Genomic DNA, 16026 nt, shown 5'->3' on the forward strand with positions numbered 1-16026 from the left:
AAACAATAAAATAATAATGTACTTAAAAAAAAAATATTATTCTANAATTCTTATTCTAAATTATCCATTAACAATTAATTCAAAATTATTAGAACAATTAAATTTTGAACGGAAAGATTCTGTATTTAATTTTTAAAAGTGTTCAATAATTTATAAAAAAACACTAATAGGTTTATTTATTTATTATTAGTTTACAATTTATTTCTACGATGGCATTTACGTCATAATATAATTAATAAATTCCATTAAATTATATTGTGTTTTAGTAATTTTTTAAATACTAATATTTAAATACCAAGAAAAAACTTAAGTACTTAACCTATCTAATCTAGCAATTCAGCCGCCACATTGAATTAAATTAAATTAAATTAAATTAAATTAAATTAAATTAAATAAATAAAAAGAAATAGAAGCCCTATGCAGTTTCATCTTCCTCCCACCGCCCCCGCCCGCCTACTGTCTTCCACTCTTAACGGTGCCGGTGCCGGCGCCGCCGCTTCCCTCTAGCAGTTCGCAGTGAGTTTTCCACTATCTCTTTACAGGTATGCTTCCAAAATCTATATCTTCCTTTCTTCTTTCGTTCCGTTTTCCCGTCTTTTCTTCCATCTCTCATGCTCGTTAAACCCTGACGTTGTTAGTTCCATCTCTTCTGTCAGGTTTCCACATAAACAGTGATAATGCTTCTTCTCTATTGCCTTTTTTTCTTCTTTGATGGTTTTTACTTTCTCTGTTGGTGCTCTGGGCTGCTTCTGCTATCGTGATTTTGATTTCTCTGTTGATTTTGTTTTTTTATATGGTTTATACACGATTCTCTGTTTCCTTTTGCTTTTTGCAACCATCTCGGTGCTTAATGCACATGTTGAATCAGAATGAGCATATTATAAGAGAGAATGGGATTTTCTGTTGGGCTTGATGTTTTTTGGTTCTGGGTTTGGGTTTTGGCGAATCCGAAGTAGCTGAAATAATAATTGGTGTCGAGTGGAAAACGTGTAATCCAACGGCTTATAATCTTTTCTCTGTCCAATGTCTATCCAAAACCCTGGTAGTACCATTGCATAAAGCTTTGTTATTTTAGGGAAACACTTCTCAATTGATGTTAGCCTCAGTTCCGGGCAGAAGAGTATAGAATGTTCATTCATCCTTGGATGGGGTTCATATTATTATAGGTTATGGTTTCCTTTTCTGATGGTTGTATGGAATTAAAGCTTTTTTAATAATTGTTTTCTTGTAGATTTGCCCCTGTACTATTTGATCAAACTTGTAAATATCAAGATCTTTTTGAAAGAGTTTGAGCCAAGGAGAAGAATTGGAGCACGTGAAACACTTCTTTCTGATATAATAGCGTTGAAAGTTGAAGAACTTTTGCTGAAATATCAGGATGGGGGAGAAAGTCGTCACTGCTAGTGGTAAGGACAGGTCAATTCCCAGAAATCTCAATCTGCATAAGTTTGTAGACCCTCGGGCGTCTGAGCTGGAAGCTCTTCAATCCATCGTTTTGAATCGGATGAATAGTAATACTTGTGATCAAAGGTCGAAGAGGAGAAGAACTTCTTCTTATTTAACTAATGCTTCTAGGAAAAGGAAAAATAAGAAAATGAAATTGGATACCACCCATCTGGATTTAGCGAAAAACGAGAAGAAGGCTTCTCGGAAAATACGTCGCAGGGCTGAGCTTAAAATGAATCATGGCATTGGATTTTCTACTTCTGGGGATGGTACCAAAAGGCTTAGAACACATGTTTGGCATGCTAAGCGTTTCACTATGACTAAGCTTTGGGGTTTTCATCTCCCTCTAGGGTTGCAGGGCAGGTAATACTTTACTTTTTCTTGTTTAATATTCTTTAATGTCCTGAAAGAAGGAAAAGGGAAATATAATTATTGTAATTGCTGATCTTAAAATGTGAAATTTTTGAAAGAGTTCTTGAGTTGGAATCCTCGAAGATCGGAAGTTGGACCATTAACCTATTTGTTAATGTAGTTTTTTTCTTCTAGAATTTTGTTTATGCAAAGGACAATTGCAGTTTGAGACTTTTATGTGTTAGAACTAAAATCGGTCTTCTGTTATGCAGAGGTAAGGGTTCTAGAGCTCTTCTGAAATGGTACAATGATGGAGTGCTTATACATGATGCTAGTTATTACGTTCCCGTCCAGTTGGAGGGTCCAGAGGTGGGAAGCCTCTTTCCTTTGTGCCTTTCAATTTTTCATGTGAATAGGACTTGTTTATNTGTGCATAAGTTTGTAGACCCTCGGGCGTCTGAGCTTGAAGCTCTTCAATCCATCGTTTTGAATCGGATGAATAGTAATACTTGTGATCAAAGGTCGAAGAGGAGAAGAACTTCTTCTTATTTAACTAATGCTTCTAGGAAAAGGAAAAATAAGAAAATGAAATTGGATACCACCCATCTGGATTTAGCGAAAAACGAGAAGAAGGCTTCTCGGAAAATACGTCGCAGGGCTGAGCTTAAAATGAATCATGGCATTGGATTTTCTACTTCTGGGGATGGTACCAAAAGGCTTAGAACACATGTTTGGCATGCTAAGCGTTTCACTATGACTAAGCTTTGGGGTTTTCATCTCCCTCTAGGGTTGCAGGGCAGGTAATACTTTACTTTTTCTTGTTTAATATTCTTTAATGTCCTGAAAGAAGGAAAAGGGAAATATAATTATTGTAATTGCTGATCTTAAAATGTGAAATTTTTGAAAGAGTTCTTGAGTTGGAATCCTCGAAGATCGGAAGTTGGACCATTAACCTATTTGTTAATGTAGTTTTTTTCTTCTAGAATTTTGTTTATGCAAAGGACAATTGCAGTTTGAGACTTTTATGTGTTAGAACTAAAATCGGTCTTCTGTTATGCAGAGGTAAGGGTTCTAGAGCTCTTCTGAAATGGTACAATGATGGAGTGCTTATACATGATGCTAGTTATTACGTTCCCGTCCAGTTGGAGGGTCCAGAGGTGGGAAGCCTCTTTCCTTTGTGCCTTTCAATTTTTCATGTGAATAGGACTTGTTTATAGTTTTAAATAATTTTTGTTTTTCTTGATCATTTGTTTTCTAAAGGCCGTTCTCATGTGCCTACAGGACTCTCTGATTTCGGCTCTAGGAATGGTGTTGGAACCATCCATAGTATCTCATTCTCAAGACATTTCTCATGCAATTATTTCTGGTGTTATTTATGGTAGAGCAATTGTATGTCATCTGGTTACTTAGTATTACTAATTTAATGATGCAAGTAGTTGGATGTGTAATTACTTAGACTTTGTTCTTCTGCAGCTTCATGATTCCAGGACCCCGGGTGCTAATGCAATTGCTCCTGTAACATATATGTGGCGTCCATGTCCTTGTCGAAAAAAGGAAATCAATGTTAATAATCACAATAGCAGTGTATTTAAGACAATAGATGGCGTAGACTCGTCTTCTACTTCACGCCAGCTTTGGGTTTGGTTACATCCTTCTGCCTCTAGTGAAGGATGTGATGCTCTAAAATTCGCTTGCCAAAAGGAGGTAAATATTATGTTCATGTCCATCAGATTATGACCAGTTGGACCTCCTTTTTGTAGCCCTTTGATCTTGTGGGGACATCTCATCTCCCCTTACCCTCTTTTTTTATGGTCTTTCTCTAGTCTATGGGTTTTTTTTTTTTTTTTTTTTTTTTTTTTTTTTTTTTTTTTTTTTTTTTTTTTTNTCTGCAAAACATTGAGTGAATTTTTTAAATTTGTACCCTAGAAGGTTTGTCGACGATAGGAATGAGAATAAAACATTCTCTAGATCACTACAAGTGGAGGGGCCAACTGAAAATCTCCCCACTTCCCTAAATGAGCTCAGCTCCAAGTAAAGTTCTAATTTTCTCTTGCAAATTTTTATGTTTAGAGTGATCATCTAATTTTCTCTTGCAAAATTTTCAAGCTTGATACTATTATCTTTTCAATTAAAAAAAGCTGAAAGTTCACTTAGTATGTTGAAAAGATTTTTGCTTTACAATTAGTTACTGAGGTCTTGTCTTTTCTTCAGATGGATGAGAAAAATATCCCAATTTACTGTTCTTCATTAGAAGGGCAACTTGCAAAATTGGAAGTATTTGGCTCAAATGCATCCCAGCTTCTTGAAAAGTTTTTGCAGCCTATGACACGGTAGAATAACATCTTGTCTTACTGTCATAGAAGAATGCTATCCATAGTGATTAATAACTAACTTTACTCCTGCAGTGCTTCACAGAATCTTTGGCAGTTGAAAAAGCATTCCACTGGGGGTCCTGATGGTAACTCTCATTTGAAGACATTGTTCAATCGCGAAAACGAGAATTACATTCCTTCATATGGAATTGCATCCATCGCTTTCAAAGATCCTCGAATGNATTCTCATTTGAAGACATTGTTCAATCGCGAAAACGAGAATTACATTCCATCATATGGAATTGCATCCATCGCTTTCAAAGATCCTCGAATGCTACCGAATGAAAAGACTACAGACGTTCAAGATTCAACTTCAATGCATAACCCTGCTGATTCCTCAGCAATTCTTTCTGAAGATAAAGAAATTTCAAAAAGTAATGAAATGTTATCATCATCTTTGGATTCAAGAATTGACGAAAATGGTTTTTTACTTGAGAACAAGGAATTGTGGGATGCCAAAACTGGAATGAGGGCCCCTGTGGAAGATACTGTTATTTGTGCAGCAAGACATCATACACGGATGAATCGCTTTTGCCTTGATGAACCGTCTGCAGAGATGGCGAAAGATCTGAGCTCATTGCAAAGCTCAAGTGCTTGTCCCACATTGCTTTTAAATGAGAATGACGAAAGCAGTACTCTTTTAAGGTAACCTCTATTTCTTGATTCTGTGAATTCCACTGACATTGTTATTTAGTGTAAGTAAGGAGTTTGGGTTATTTTTCTGATTTCTGGTTGCTCAATGTCTACATGTTTGGTTTTTCTGATGATTAAACTAGTGCATTGTTTTGCCCTCTTATTCTATATGATTGTTCTCATTGAGTGTATATTCTCTTTGAAAACTTGTACTCAAAATCATATGAAGGGTTCTATTTTACTCGACATTCAACCCTTTTGACCATGATCATTTCACAAGACTCGAATTGATTCATCTTTCTGTTGTGTGTTTTCATGGATGATAATGAGGTGTGACGGCAGGTCTTCTAGGGAATGTTTAACAATGGCAATGCATTTCTTCTTTGTATTTCAGATGGTCAATCATATTACCCGTAAGTTGGGTTAAGGCATTTTGGATTCCTCTAATATCTGGGGGGGCTCGGGCAATCGGTTTGAGAGAGAGACACTGGGTTGCATGTGAAGTAAGAAATGTTCCAATAAAAGTTTTGTTTCAAATTATCCCCCAGTAGTAGAAATCACATATTTACTTACCTATATCTCCCTTCTCTTAACTTGTAGGTGGGATTGCCATCATTTCCTTGGGATTTCCCTGATTGTACTGCGTACTCACGATTCATGACAAAAGAATCTACCGCAGTTGACAACAAAGCTGAGTGTTCTTCTTCCTTTTCAAGATCTTTTAGGGTTCCCATTCCACCTCCATGGCATAGTGTCCAGTTGACACTTAGCAAGGGATGTGATGGAGTGGAGATCAATGGAGCTTGTACCGAGAAAACTATGGCTCACGCCAATTCATCATCGATATTTGATGATGCAAATTGTGAAACTGCAGTGGTTGGTGTTCACGATCAGAAATTGTTCAATGGAATCGTGGCTCGAACATCCTCTTCATTGTTTGAATTTTTGAATGAAATAAACCTTGGGCATTTGCCTCTATTTCCTCGTGGACGAGATAAAAAGGCTAGAATTCTCGAGTATCTTAACAACAAAAGCACACTCGATCAGTGCAAAAGTAGTATTGACCGAATAAGTTATAGCAGCAAATCATGTTTCCTTAGAGTGATTCTCCGCGCTTATAAGAAAGGTGCGTTTGAAGAGGGAGCTGTTATTTGTGCTCCCAAGTCAGCTGATCTATCTTTGTGGACTTCAAGGTGATTTATCTTTTCATTACTTCGTTAAAATGTTGCAAAAGTTTGGCACTTAACATTCATTCTATATGTTCATGCAGATCAGCAGACGACGAAAAAGCACTCCGAATTCCCGAATCTGCTGTAAGGCACTACTTCAAACTCAGAGAACAGTCGCCCACAATGTGGGAACTACAATTACCAGAAAATGATGCTGCTGCTGGAGAATCTCACAGGTGGCCCATCGGCTTCATCACCACTGGATTCGTTCACGGAAGGTTCGGATACTTCGGTTATCTCAAAACATAGACTTTATATGTATAATATAGTCTCTGGTTGATTAGGGCAGAGATATCACTGTCTTCCCATAAGATGAGAAAATGTATATCTGTTTATAAAATGGACCAATAATGGTTAAAAGGGAAGCATGGGATTAGAGAGAGAAGGCAAGCCATGGATTTACAGAAGAGAGAGAGAAGGCAAGCCATGGATTTACAGAAGAGAGAGAGAAGGGAAGCCATGGATTTACAGAAGAGAGAGAAAAGTGAAAGAGAGAGAGAGAAGAGACAGTGATGGCTGATTAGACAAATGGTGAAAGAAAAGTGTGCCATTTCCTGAATCACCAAAGCCTGGGATTTGCAGCTTTTTTTTTTTTTGGTTTGATATTGATTCAGAAAGTTGAAGCTCAAATTTTATAATTTTAATATGTATTTCACCCCCTCTGTTTTCTTATATAGTTTTTTTTAAGCAAGGGCAAAATGTAGAGCCCTAGGTTAACGGACTAAGAGCACTATGGTCGACTTTGAGACTATTTGCAACTTTATGATTGAGATCGAAGCCAAATAATTGAACATAAGTTGGCATCGAGACTCGAAAAAAAAAAAAAAAAATAGAGAGAGAGAAGGCAAGCCATGGATTTACAGAAGAGAGAGAGAAGGCAAGCCATGGATTTACAGAAGAGAGAGAAAAGTGAAAGAGAAAGAGAGGAGACAGTGATGGCTGATTAGACAAATGGTGAAAGAAAAGTGTGCCATTTCCTGAATCACCGAAGCCTGGGATTTGCAGCTTTTTTTTTTTTTGGTTTGATATTGATTCAGAAAGTTGAAGCTCAAATTTTATAATTTTAATATGTATTTCACCCCCTCTGTTTTCTTATATAGTTTTTTTTAAGCAAGGGCAAAATGTAGAGCCCTAGGTTAACGGACTAAGAGCACTATGGTCGACTTTGAGACTATTTGTAACTTTATGATTGAGATCGAAGCCAAACAATTGAACATAGGTTGGCATTGAGACTCGAAAAAAAAAAAAAGCCAAGGTTTCCGATTCGACTTTGATCATTATCGACTGGTACTGGTGAGGACTACTCTCTCGTCTTGGATTCCTGGTGAGGACTACTCTCTCGTCTTGGATTCCTGGTGAGGACTACTCTCTCGTCTTGGATTCCTCTTAAGAAAGAGTACTAAGGTGCAATTTTTTTCTTTTTTTCGTCCATATGTCCAGCTATTTGTAGCCTGATTTCTTTGGTTAATAAGATCGAAAAGGTTTCTTGGTTCCAGGAGGCCCTGTACATGTTAGAAGCTTTAGGTCTATGTCTCCTCAAATTCAGTCGTAACCACTGGATGAATAGATTTAAGTTAATTTTAAATTATAGGGAAGTTGCAGAACTTCCTATATTTAGTTTTCTTAATATACTCCGAAAATACATTAAAAAATCATTTAGTATATAACATTTTTACTTTAAAAAATCATTACAAATTTTAAAAAATAAAGATAAAATGGTCATATTTTGACGATTAAATTATCAAAAATAAAATAAAAAAATAAAAAAAAAATCAAATAATAAAGTGATTTTTAATCTAAGTGAATAATAAATTTCATAAATTTATAATAAAATTATTAGAGAAAATAGAAAATAGTAATGTCCCACATCCTTCCAGTTTGTGAGGCCCTATTTTGTTGTGTCCCCAGGACATGCGTTGTAACATGAAATAGTGGTTGACTGCCACTGTCTTGTCTTTTCATCCTTAAATAAATTATCATTGACTTGCTTTTCTTTCTATTTTTCTTCTACTCCTTCAATTCTAATTTTAATTTCACCCCACTCAACTAGTGGTTAATAATGTTTACCTTCACAATTTACCTCAATCACGCTTCGACATTAGAGTCGAGAATGATGCTCGAGTGACTCAACTACTACGACTACTCACTAATAATCAAGTTAGAGGAGTCTTTAAGAAGAACGATATTCTTAATAATACCGATAAGACCATCTTCACTAATATCAAATGTTCTCAATAATAACCCACGTGATGAAGTACTTGTTTTCGATCCCGAACGCAAACCAACTCAACGAGAAAGGTTAAAACAACCATAGGTTTTGCACCACTTTCGTTCAATATTGTATTAAGAGTGAATAGAGTAGGAACCATTTCAATTCTTTTAGGTAATTCTTAGCTATCCTATACTGAGAACCCCCTCGTTCGAATATGATATTGGTTCATTGATATATCATTTATTTACTCGGGTGGCACATGCCCACTAACTTCCATCTTGGTTCCTACCCGAACTACATTTTAACGAGAAAAATACCGCTCTTATACCATTTGTAACAACCTATACCCAGAATTCAATCCTTTCAATCTTTTTTCAAATCTAGACATCGAGTTAAGGGTTTGATTGGACCGAGTTTGCATCATTAGGGATTGTTCTTTTGGGGACAAAGGAAAAGGGCAAAAAGTTGGTCAAAATGGGTTGTGCTCATCGGAAACATCTTCCCTTTGCAAAAACAAACCTTACCAACTTTCACACCTTCTTCATCTTCTCCTCTATGTTTAATTCAACGTTTATATCAGTTGAGCTATGCTCGTATTGGCAATTAGATGAAATTAGAGTTTCCATAAACTTATTTATGTTTAATCTAACGTTTATATCAATTGAGCTATGCTCGTATTGGTAATGAGATTCCCATAAACTTCTTTAGGTTTAATCTAACGTTTATATCAGTTGAGCTATGCTCGTATTGGGTAATTTAAATTAGGGTTTTCATAAACATCAACAAAACCCATCAAACTTTCATTTAAACCCTTCAATTTCTTTATTTTTTTTCATACAACTCCCCAGTTCTATATAATTTCCCCTATAAAACCCCTTAATTCCCTTCAAATCTCTCACTCCATCTCTTTCTTCTTCTTCATCTTCTTCTTCTTCTTCTTCTCAGAACCCTGGTTCGAAATTTGAAGGCATCCCAGGCCTTCCATGGCTATGGAACTTACAACCAAGCTCCATATCTGAATTGGGTCGTGCAAAGTTTGAAACTTTAGGCGTAAAAGAGGGAGCTTTCTTTAGTCCACTAATGGGAGGCGGTGAGATTCAATTAGCTGCTGACTCATTCATCCAAATATTGAGTTCAAAATGGCTCATTAAATGAGTGAATGACGCAGGAGACAGATTGAATCTTAAACCTTCCTTTCTTGGACTGAAGGGAGCTCCCTTAATCTTCCCTTCTCCATTCTTTATTCTTTATTTTTTTGTGTGTGTAGCTGATACAGGCACGGCGGAGAACGGCGGAGGACGGCGGTGGACGGCGGTGGTGAATTAGGGTTTCAGAGAACGATGGTGGAGAATGAACTGGTGGTGGTACACGCATTACGACAACTCGGCTTTCGACATTGCCCTCATGGCTGCAGCAACAAGTTCCTAGACATGTCTCCTTTTCACTTCACTGTTATTTACCATTTTGCCCTCCCTATTCCCTTTTTTGTCTTTTTATATATGTATTTAATTCTAATTATCGAAATATTATTGTTGTTAAATTTTATATTATATATAATAAAACATTTTTATATTCATGCAATTTAAATTATAAAAGATAAAATATTTAACAAGAAAAAAAAAAAAAAAGAAGAAAGTACATGTCTCCTTATTTACCATTTTGCCCTCACTATACCCTTTTTGTCTTTTTATATATGTATTTAATTCTAATTATCGTCTTCTTCTTCTTCTTCTCAGAACCCTGGTTCGAAATTTGAAGGCATCCCAGGCCTTCCATGGCTATGGAACTTACAACCAAGCTCCATATCTGAATTGGGTCGTGCAAAGTTTGAAACTTTAGGCGTAAAAGAGGGAGCTTTCTTTAGTCCACTAATGGGAGGCGGTGAGATTCAATTAGCTGCTGACTCATTCATCCAAATATTGAGTTCAAAATGGCTCATTAAATGAGTGAATGACGCAGGAGACAGATTGAATCTTAAACCTTCCTTTCTTGGACTGAAGGGAGCTCCCTTAATCTTCCCTTCTCCATTCTTTATTCTTTATTTTTTTGTGTGTGTAGCTGATACAGGCACGGCGGAGAACGGCGGAGGACGGCGGTGGACGGCGGTGGTGAATTAGGGTTTCAGAGAACGATGGTGGAGAATGAACTGGTGGTGGTACACGCATTACGACAACTCGGCTTTCGACATTGCCCTCATGGCTGCAGCAACAAGTTCCTAGACATGTCTCCTTTTCACTTCACTGTTATTTACCATTTTGCCCTCCCTATTCCCTTTTTTGTCTTTTTATATATGTATTTAATTCTAATTATCGAAATATTATTGTTGTTAAATTTTATATTATATATAATAAAACATTTTTATATTCATGCAATTTAAATTAGAAAAGGTAAAATATTTAACCAGAAAAAAAAAAAAAAGGAAATATTGGAAAGTACATGTCTCCTTAATTTACCATTTTACCCTCACTATTCCTTTTTGTCTTTTTATATATGTATTTAATTCTAATTATCGAAATATTATTGTTGTTTAATTTTGTATTATATATAATAAAACATTTTTATATTCATGCAATTTAAATTAGAAAAGATAAAATATTTAATAAGAGAAAAGGGTAATGTTGGAAAGTACATTTTTCTCGAAAATGAATAAAATAAAATAAAAAAATCCCACGCACAGGTTTAAGTACAAATTCTTGTGTTTAATTAGTTTAATAAAAACAAATCCTGTTGTTTTTCATCCCAAGATTTGGATTTATCCTCTTTAATTATTTAATATATTTATTTATTTTTATTTATTTTTTTATTTTTGGAAACAATAGTTGTAGTGTACTTGAAACGAAATCTTATTATAAAAATTAGTTTTTAATCTAATTTTTAATTTTTATGATATTTTTTAAAATTACGAGGCGAGTGAAAATTATTATATAAACTAATACGAATATTAATTTACTTTTAATTAATATATAATTTTAAGATTTGATTTATTTAATTTGGAGGGAAGGGTACTTTGATAATTTGAATTATATCAATTAATAAAAAAAGTGAATATTTAAAAAAAAAAAAAAAATTTGGCCTTTATTGTAAAATAAAATAAAATAAAATAAACCTAATTTTTTAATCTTCCTCTCACTATCCCATGCTTCGCGCCACTTTCTTCTTCTTCTTAACGTCGTCTCCTCATCGCTTGGTGTCGCCACCGCCGCCGCCGCCGTCTTTCGTCACTGCAGCGTCCTCCAAGCGGTCCTGCGCCGTTTTCTACACTGTTGTTGTTACTGGTATTCCTCCGATCTGCATATGTCTTTCTTCTCACTTGGAAAACACGAATTAAGACTGGTCTAATGAAAGAATGGAGGAGTTGTTGTTTAATTTATATATCGTTAATAAGAATAGCCGAATGGCGACGAGGAAAAAGGCCTTGTGGTTATGGGGGCGTGGGTGTACTGCCGTTTTGATTTGCTGCAATTGAGGCTTCGATCGCTGTGCTCAGCTGGAAGTTACCTTTTCTCCGCGATCATGAATTTTACAGCATCTCCCTTCTACTTTATTTATCAGAGGATCATTCGAAGTAGTCTATCTGATTCGCTTTTTAATTCCTAGGTTGTAGGAGTTATTTTAATTGACCAATATCAACCATATTTATATTTGTAGACTGCAGTTGGAGTGAAGACAATGTGTGTGGGTTTCTCTTGATAAATTTGAAATTCTCTTGGATTAACCTATACGATAACCAATGATTCTTTAAATTAAGCAGAAACAGGAGCCGTATATATATGCTTTGAATTTCATTTGCTTGATTCAAGAAGCCTTAGATACTGTTCAGGGTAGATTAGATATACCTTAAACCTTTTGGATGAAATATTTGTGTTACGCCTTTTGATGTCTAATTTCTTCTTGTTAACAGCAAGGATATTACGTCTGGGTTATGTTCTGATCTGTGTGTTTCTTTACCTTCTAGCTTAATGAGTGGCATTGAGTAACTTACGCCTTTTGTTTATGATTTCATCCAGGTTGCATCTAGATCCTGTATGTTTCACGTGGGTTTTCAGAATCCAAATTGATCCGATTGCCTCAAATTACAATGGCTGATTCCACGTGAGCTCACTCTTTTCCTTGCTTGCTAAGTTTCATATGTCCCCCCGGCAAATGGAAAAGTATGTTATTTTCTAAAAGAAATTTGATCAAGAATTTTCTGCATAACAGGTCTAGGATATGTGTGAAGAATTTGCCCAAGTTCATAGATGACAATCGCCTTCGTACTTTGTTCTCTGAAAAGGGAGAGATTACAGATGTTAAGCTTATGCGGACCAAGTATTTTTCATATCCCATTCTTGATTCGTTTGAATGTCTCTGCCTCTGGTTGTGTCATTTTGAATCTTACAGGATATCATAATGATTTTACTTCATAGATTTTGGTTACAGTTGCTATTTTTCTTCTTAATTTTTTTTTCAAGGGATGGGAAGAGCCGACAATTTGCTTTCATTGGGTTTCGCACGGAGCATGAAGCTCAAGCAGCGATACAATACTTCAACAAATCTTTTCTCAGTACTCACAGGATCGCCTGTGAGGTCTGTAGTACTCTTTCGCCTTGTATCAGTTTTTCTATTTCTTGTTATTTTACATTATTGGTGATGTTTCATATTTTTGCTTTTGGTCCGGGGAAGTTTTCTGCTTGTGATCTTTTGTTACTATAGAAATTTGAACTCTTCACTCCAACCATATAGTACCAAAACATCAAATGATTGATGATTAGCACCAATCACAATACTATTAAAACACAATACAAGGCAGATGTGATTTTTTCCGGAAATTAAAGGATGTAATCTATGCTGCTTTCTTTTGATTATTTGTTGCTATTCTTCTTGAGAACATTATTATGTATGTGTCGGGCTGTTTGTTCATTCATTAGCTTCAAGTGCTCAAATAAGACGTAGAAAAGTATACGTATTAGTTGGAGTTATAACGATATTGAATTGAAGGTATGCTCTTAGCAAAATTTAAGAGGATAGTGGAAAACTAAAGGGTTTAGGATCATGAGAGTTTAGAAGCATCTCATATCAAACACATTAGATTTCTTGATGGTTCCATTGGTTTAGTGATTCGGTCTTTTATTTGCCTCCTAAACCCTAACACCTTTTGATTCTTCCAGAATGTATCAAACCTTAGTTTACCTATTGCTACGATTATTGCTAATGAAGTGTCATCTCGCATTTGTGTGGGCATTTGTTTAAGGTGAAGACTATATCACTTTAGTTATTTGGATTACATATAGGAAAAACTACTATTTGTTGGATGGAGAGGAATAGAAGGATCTTTGAAGAAAAGAATTTTAGATTTCGTTGACCTTTGGGACCTTATCAAATGCCTAGCTTCTATTTGGTGTAACTTTTTTTTTTTCTTTTTTACTTTTAGACAATTGGTTGCCTTTGAAGCCCTGTGATGGCTAGGGAGGTGGCTTATCTTCCACTTTTGTTTTGATCTTTCAGTGATGTTATTTCGGTTTCAATTTGAGAAAAGAAAGTGATTATACAAGATGGTTTCATATATTTTCTTTGATCGAGTTGTGTTGCAATGGCAATGCCTGGTCATTTTGCAAAGTATGTTGATTAAGTATTCTGTGTATGAGATCTTTAGTTGGAATCATATCTTTGATAAGGTTGAATTGTTTTGCTTGTGTAAAGATAATCAATTAGAGTGCATAGGTAGTGAAGAAATGTTCCCTGAAGCCCTGAGGATATGAAGATACATACGTTGACTTTATAATTACTAAACCCTACTTTTCTTTTCTCAGAGTGCATGGAAAGTCGGGGATCCAAAAATTCCCCGACCTTGGAGTAAACATTCGAAAGAAAAGAAGGGCATTAAGGATGGGATGGAAGTTGAAGATGACAAAAATTTAAGTTTTTTGGGGTCTAAAGAAGAGGGTGATGACCTTAAATTGAGTATTCAAGATGATGACCCTAAAATCCAAGAGTTTCTTCAAGTGACACAACCTCGGGTTAATTCAAAAGTGTGGGCAAATGACATTTTGATGGCTCCAGAAACTAATCAAAACGGAAAAGGAAAGGAGAAACCAAGTCACATGAAAAAGATAGATGGAAAAAAACTGAAGTTGGTGAATGTTGATGGAGATAAAGCTGAGGAAATGAAAACTTCATTGCATACTAACTCTGCACATGATGATAAAATTTCGGATATGGAATATTTTAACAGCAGGGTGACGAAAAAATGGTCAGATTCAGAGACCAGTGATGATGATAATATTGATGAGGATGCTAAAAATGAGAATGAAACTATAAAGAAAAAAATGGAGATGAAGGATGTTCAGATGGTAGATTCNGGATGAAACTATTAAGAAAAAAATGGAGATGAAGGATGTTCAGATGGTAGATTCCAAGTTACCACTAGAAACAGAGGCCGAAGAAGAGGACCATTCCAATCATTGTGATGCAGATTTACTCCACATGGAGGAATCCTCTTCAATTCTGGAAGATAAGAAGGATGAAATGCTGGAGAACGGGAGACTCTTTGTTCGTAATCTTCCATATGCAGCGACGTAATAATCTTTTCTGCAATTATTCAACTGTGCCAATTCTTTGTTTTTGTTTAAATTTCATTCATACAAATTTGCTGTAAATAGAGGGATTTTAAAAATATGTTTTTTGAGCTTTTATCATCAGCGAAGAAGAGTTAGAAGAGCACTTCCGAAAATATGGCACTGTCTCGGAGGTACATATTGTAGTTGATAAAGATACAAGACGTTCTAAAGGCATTGCTTATATCCTTTACGGTCATCCAGAATTTGCAAAAAGGTAACCGATTGGTGAATGAAAATGTTTTACTCGCGTAACTGTTCCTATTTATCTTTGTTTGTCTTGACATATTGTATTTCTTGTGGATTTAATGGCCAAGTCGAGGATGTATGGTTAATCTCAACCTCCTTCTAGGTTGTTGGGTTGGTCTAATTTAGAGATCTATGGGAAAAAGTTGAAGATTCTCTTTTGAACTTCAGATTTTAACTTCAAATAAAATACAGCAGTATGCTTGTCTATGTTGTCACTTCTTGTACATCCTTGAAACGATTGGACCTATTAACAAAAATTTTCAATTATATTGTAACTGAAGGGCACTTGAAGAATTGGACAGTTCAATTTTCCAAGGGCGATTATTGCATGTCATGCCCGCTCAACTGAGGAAAACATTCGAGAAACCAGAGTAAGTTCCATTAGTGTATGCTCTCTGTGACTGGACTGCCCAATTTTGAATGCTATTGCTATTTTCTTTCCGCCCCACTCTAATCAATATGTTTAATGGAGAATGTTGCTCACTGAACAGGGAAAATATTTTAGAGGACCAAAGGTCAAAATCCTTCAAGAAAAAGAGAGAGGAAGAGAGAAAAGCGTCTGAAGCTAGTGGCAATACAAGAGCATGGAATAGTTTATTCATGCGCCCTGATACAGTATGGCATAACCTAGTCTATTACTTTTTTCCACTTGCTTATATATTTTTTTTTTCTTAAAAGAAAAAGTACAAGATGAATATGGTGACTGGTCGTTTGCTGTCCATACAAAAGCCATTGCATGAGTGAAATAAAGAGTAGGGGACATTTTCTAAGCATTGTAGAAAGAAGACTAAAGCGTGTTTGACTGTACTTTTAGTTTTAAGTATTTTTTAAAAAATATCTTTAAAAAAATGTTTTTTTTATTTTTTTATTTTTTTATTTATTGCATCTTTAACAAATTTATTTGGTTGCACTACATTCAAATGTGATTCAATTACTTACAA

At 35.4% G+C, this 16026-nt stretch overlaps 2 protein-coding genes across 2 annotated transcripts in view; both read left to right on the forward strand.

The window, feature by feature from the left end:
- The first annotated feature begins 378 nt into the window (after window positions 1–378).
- On the forward strand, window positions 379–10360 carry LOC111810401. The gene is made up of 15 exons (XM_023697107.1): window positions 379–542; window positions 1232–1437; window positions 2226–2597; window positions 2858–2954; window positions 3079–3186; window positions 3271–3501; window positions 4009–4127; window positions 4203–4339; window positions 4433–4814; window positions 5197–5305; window positions 5403–5995; window positions 6073–6249; window positions 9520–9607; window positions 9980–10124; window positions 10302–10360. The coding sequence occupies exons 2-15, from the start codon at window positions 1379–1381 to the stop codon at window positions 10358–10360; spliced, it is 2676 nt and encodes an 891-aa protein (XP_023552875.1). The 5' UTR covers window positions 379–542; window positions 1232–1378.
- A 1028-nt stretch (window positions 10361–11388) lies between these two features.
- The window catches only part of LOC111810402 (multiple RNA-binding domain-containing protein 1-like), a 9194-nt gene continuing 4556 nt past the window's right edge, over window positions 11389–16026 (forward strand). The window contains exons 1-9 of the mRNA XM_023697109.1: window positions 11389–11518; window positions 12251–12335; window positions 12444–12551; window positions 12695–12809; window positions 14033–14527; window positions 14583–14797; window positions 14922–15053; window positions 15367–15456; window positions 15577–15700. Coding sequence (XP_023552877.1) covers window positions 12322–12335; window positions 12444–12551; window positions 12695–12809; window positions 14033–14527; window positions 14583–14797; window positions 14922–15053; window positions 15367–15456; window positions 15577–15700 — 1293 coding nt within the window. The 5' untranslated portion in view covers window positions 11389–11518; window positions 12251–12321. The remainder of the gene's footprint in view (window positions 11519–12250; window positions 12336–12443; window positions 12552–12694; window positions 12810–14032; window positions 14528–14582; window positions 14798–14921; window positions 15054–15366; window positions 15457–15576; window positions 15701–16026) is intronic.

Source organism: Cucurbita pepo, chromosome LG14 (assembly GCF_002806865.2).
Source record: "Cucurbita pepo subsp. pepo cultivar mu-cu-16 chromosome LG14, ASM280686v2, whole genome shotgun sequence".
NCBI classification, from domain to species: Eukaryota; Viridiplantae; Streptophyta; class Magnoliopsida; order Cucurbitales; family Cucurbitaceae; genus Cucurbita; species Cucurbita pepo.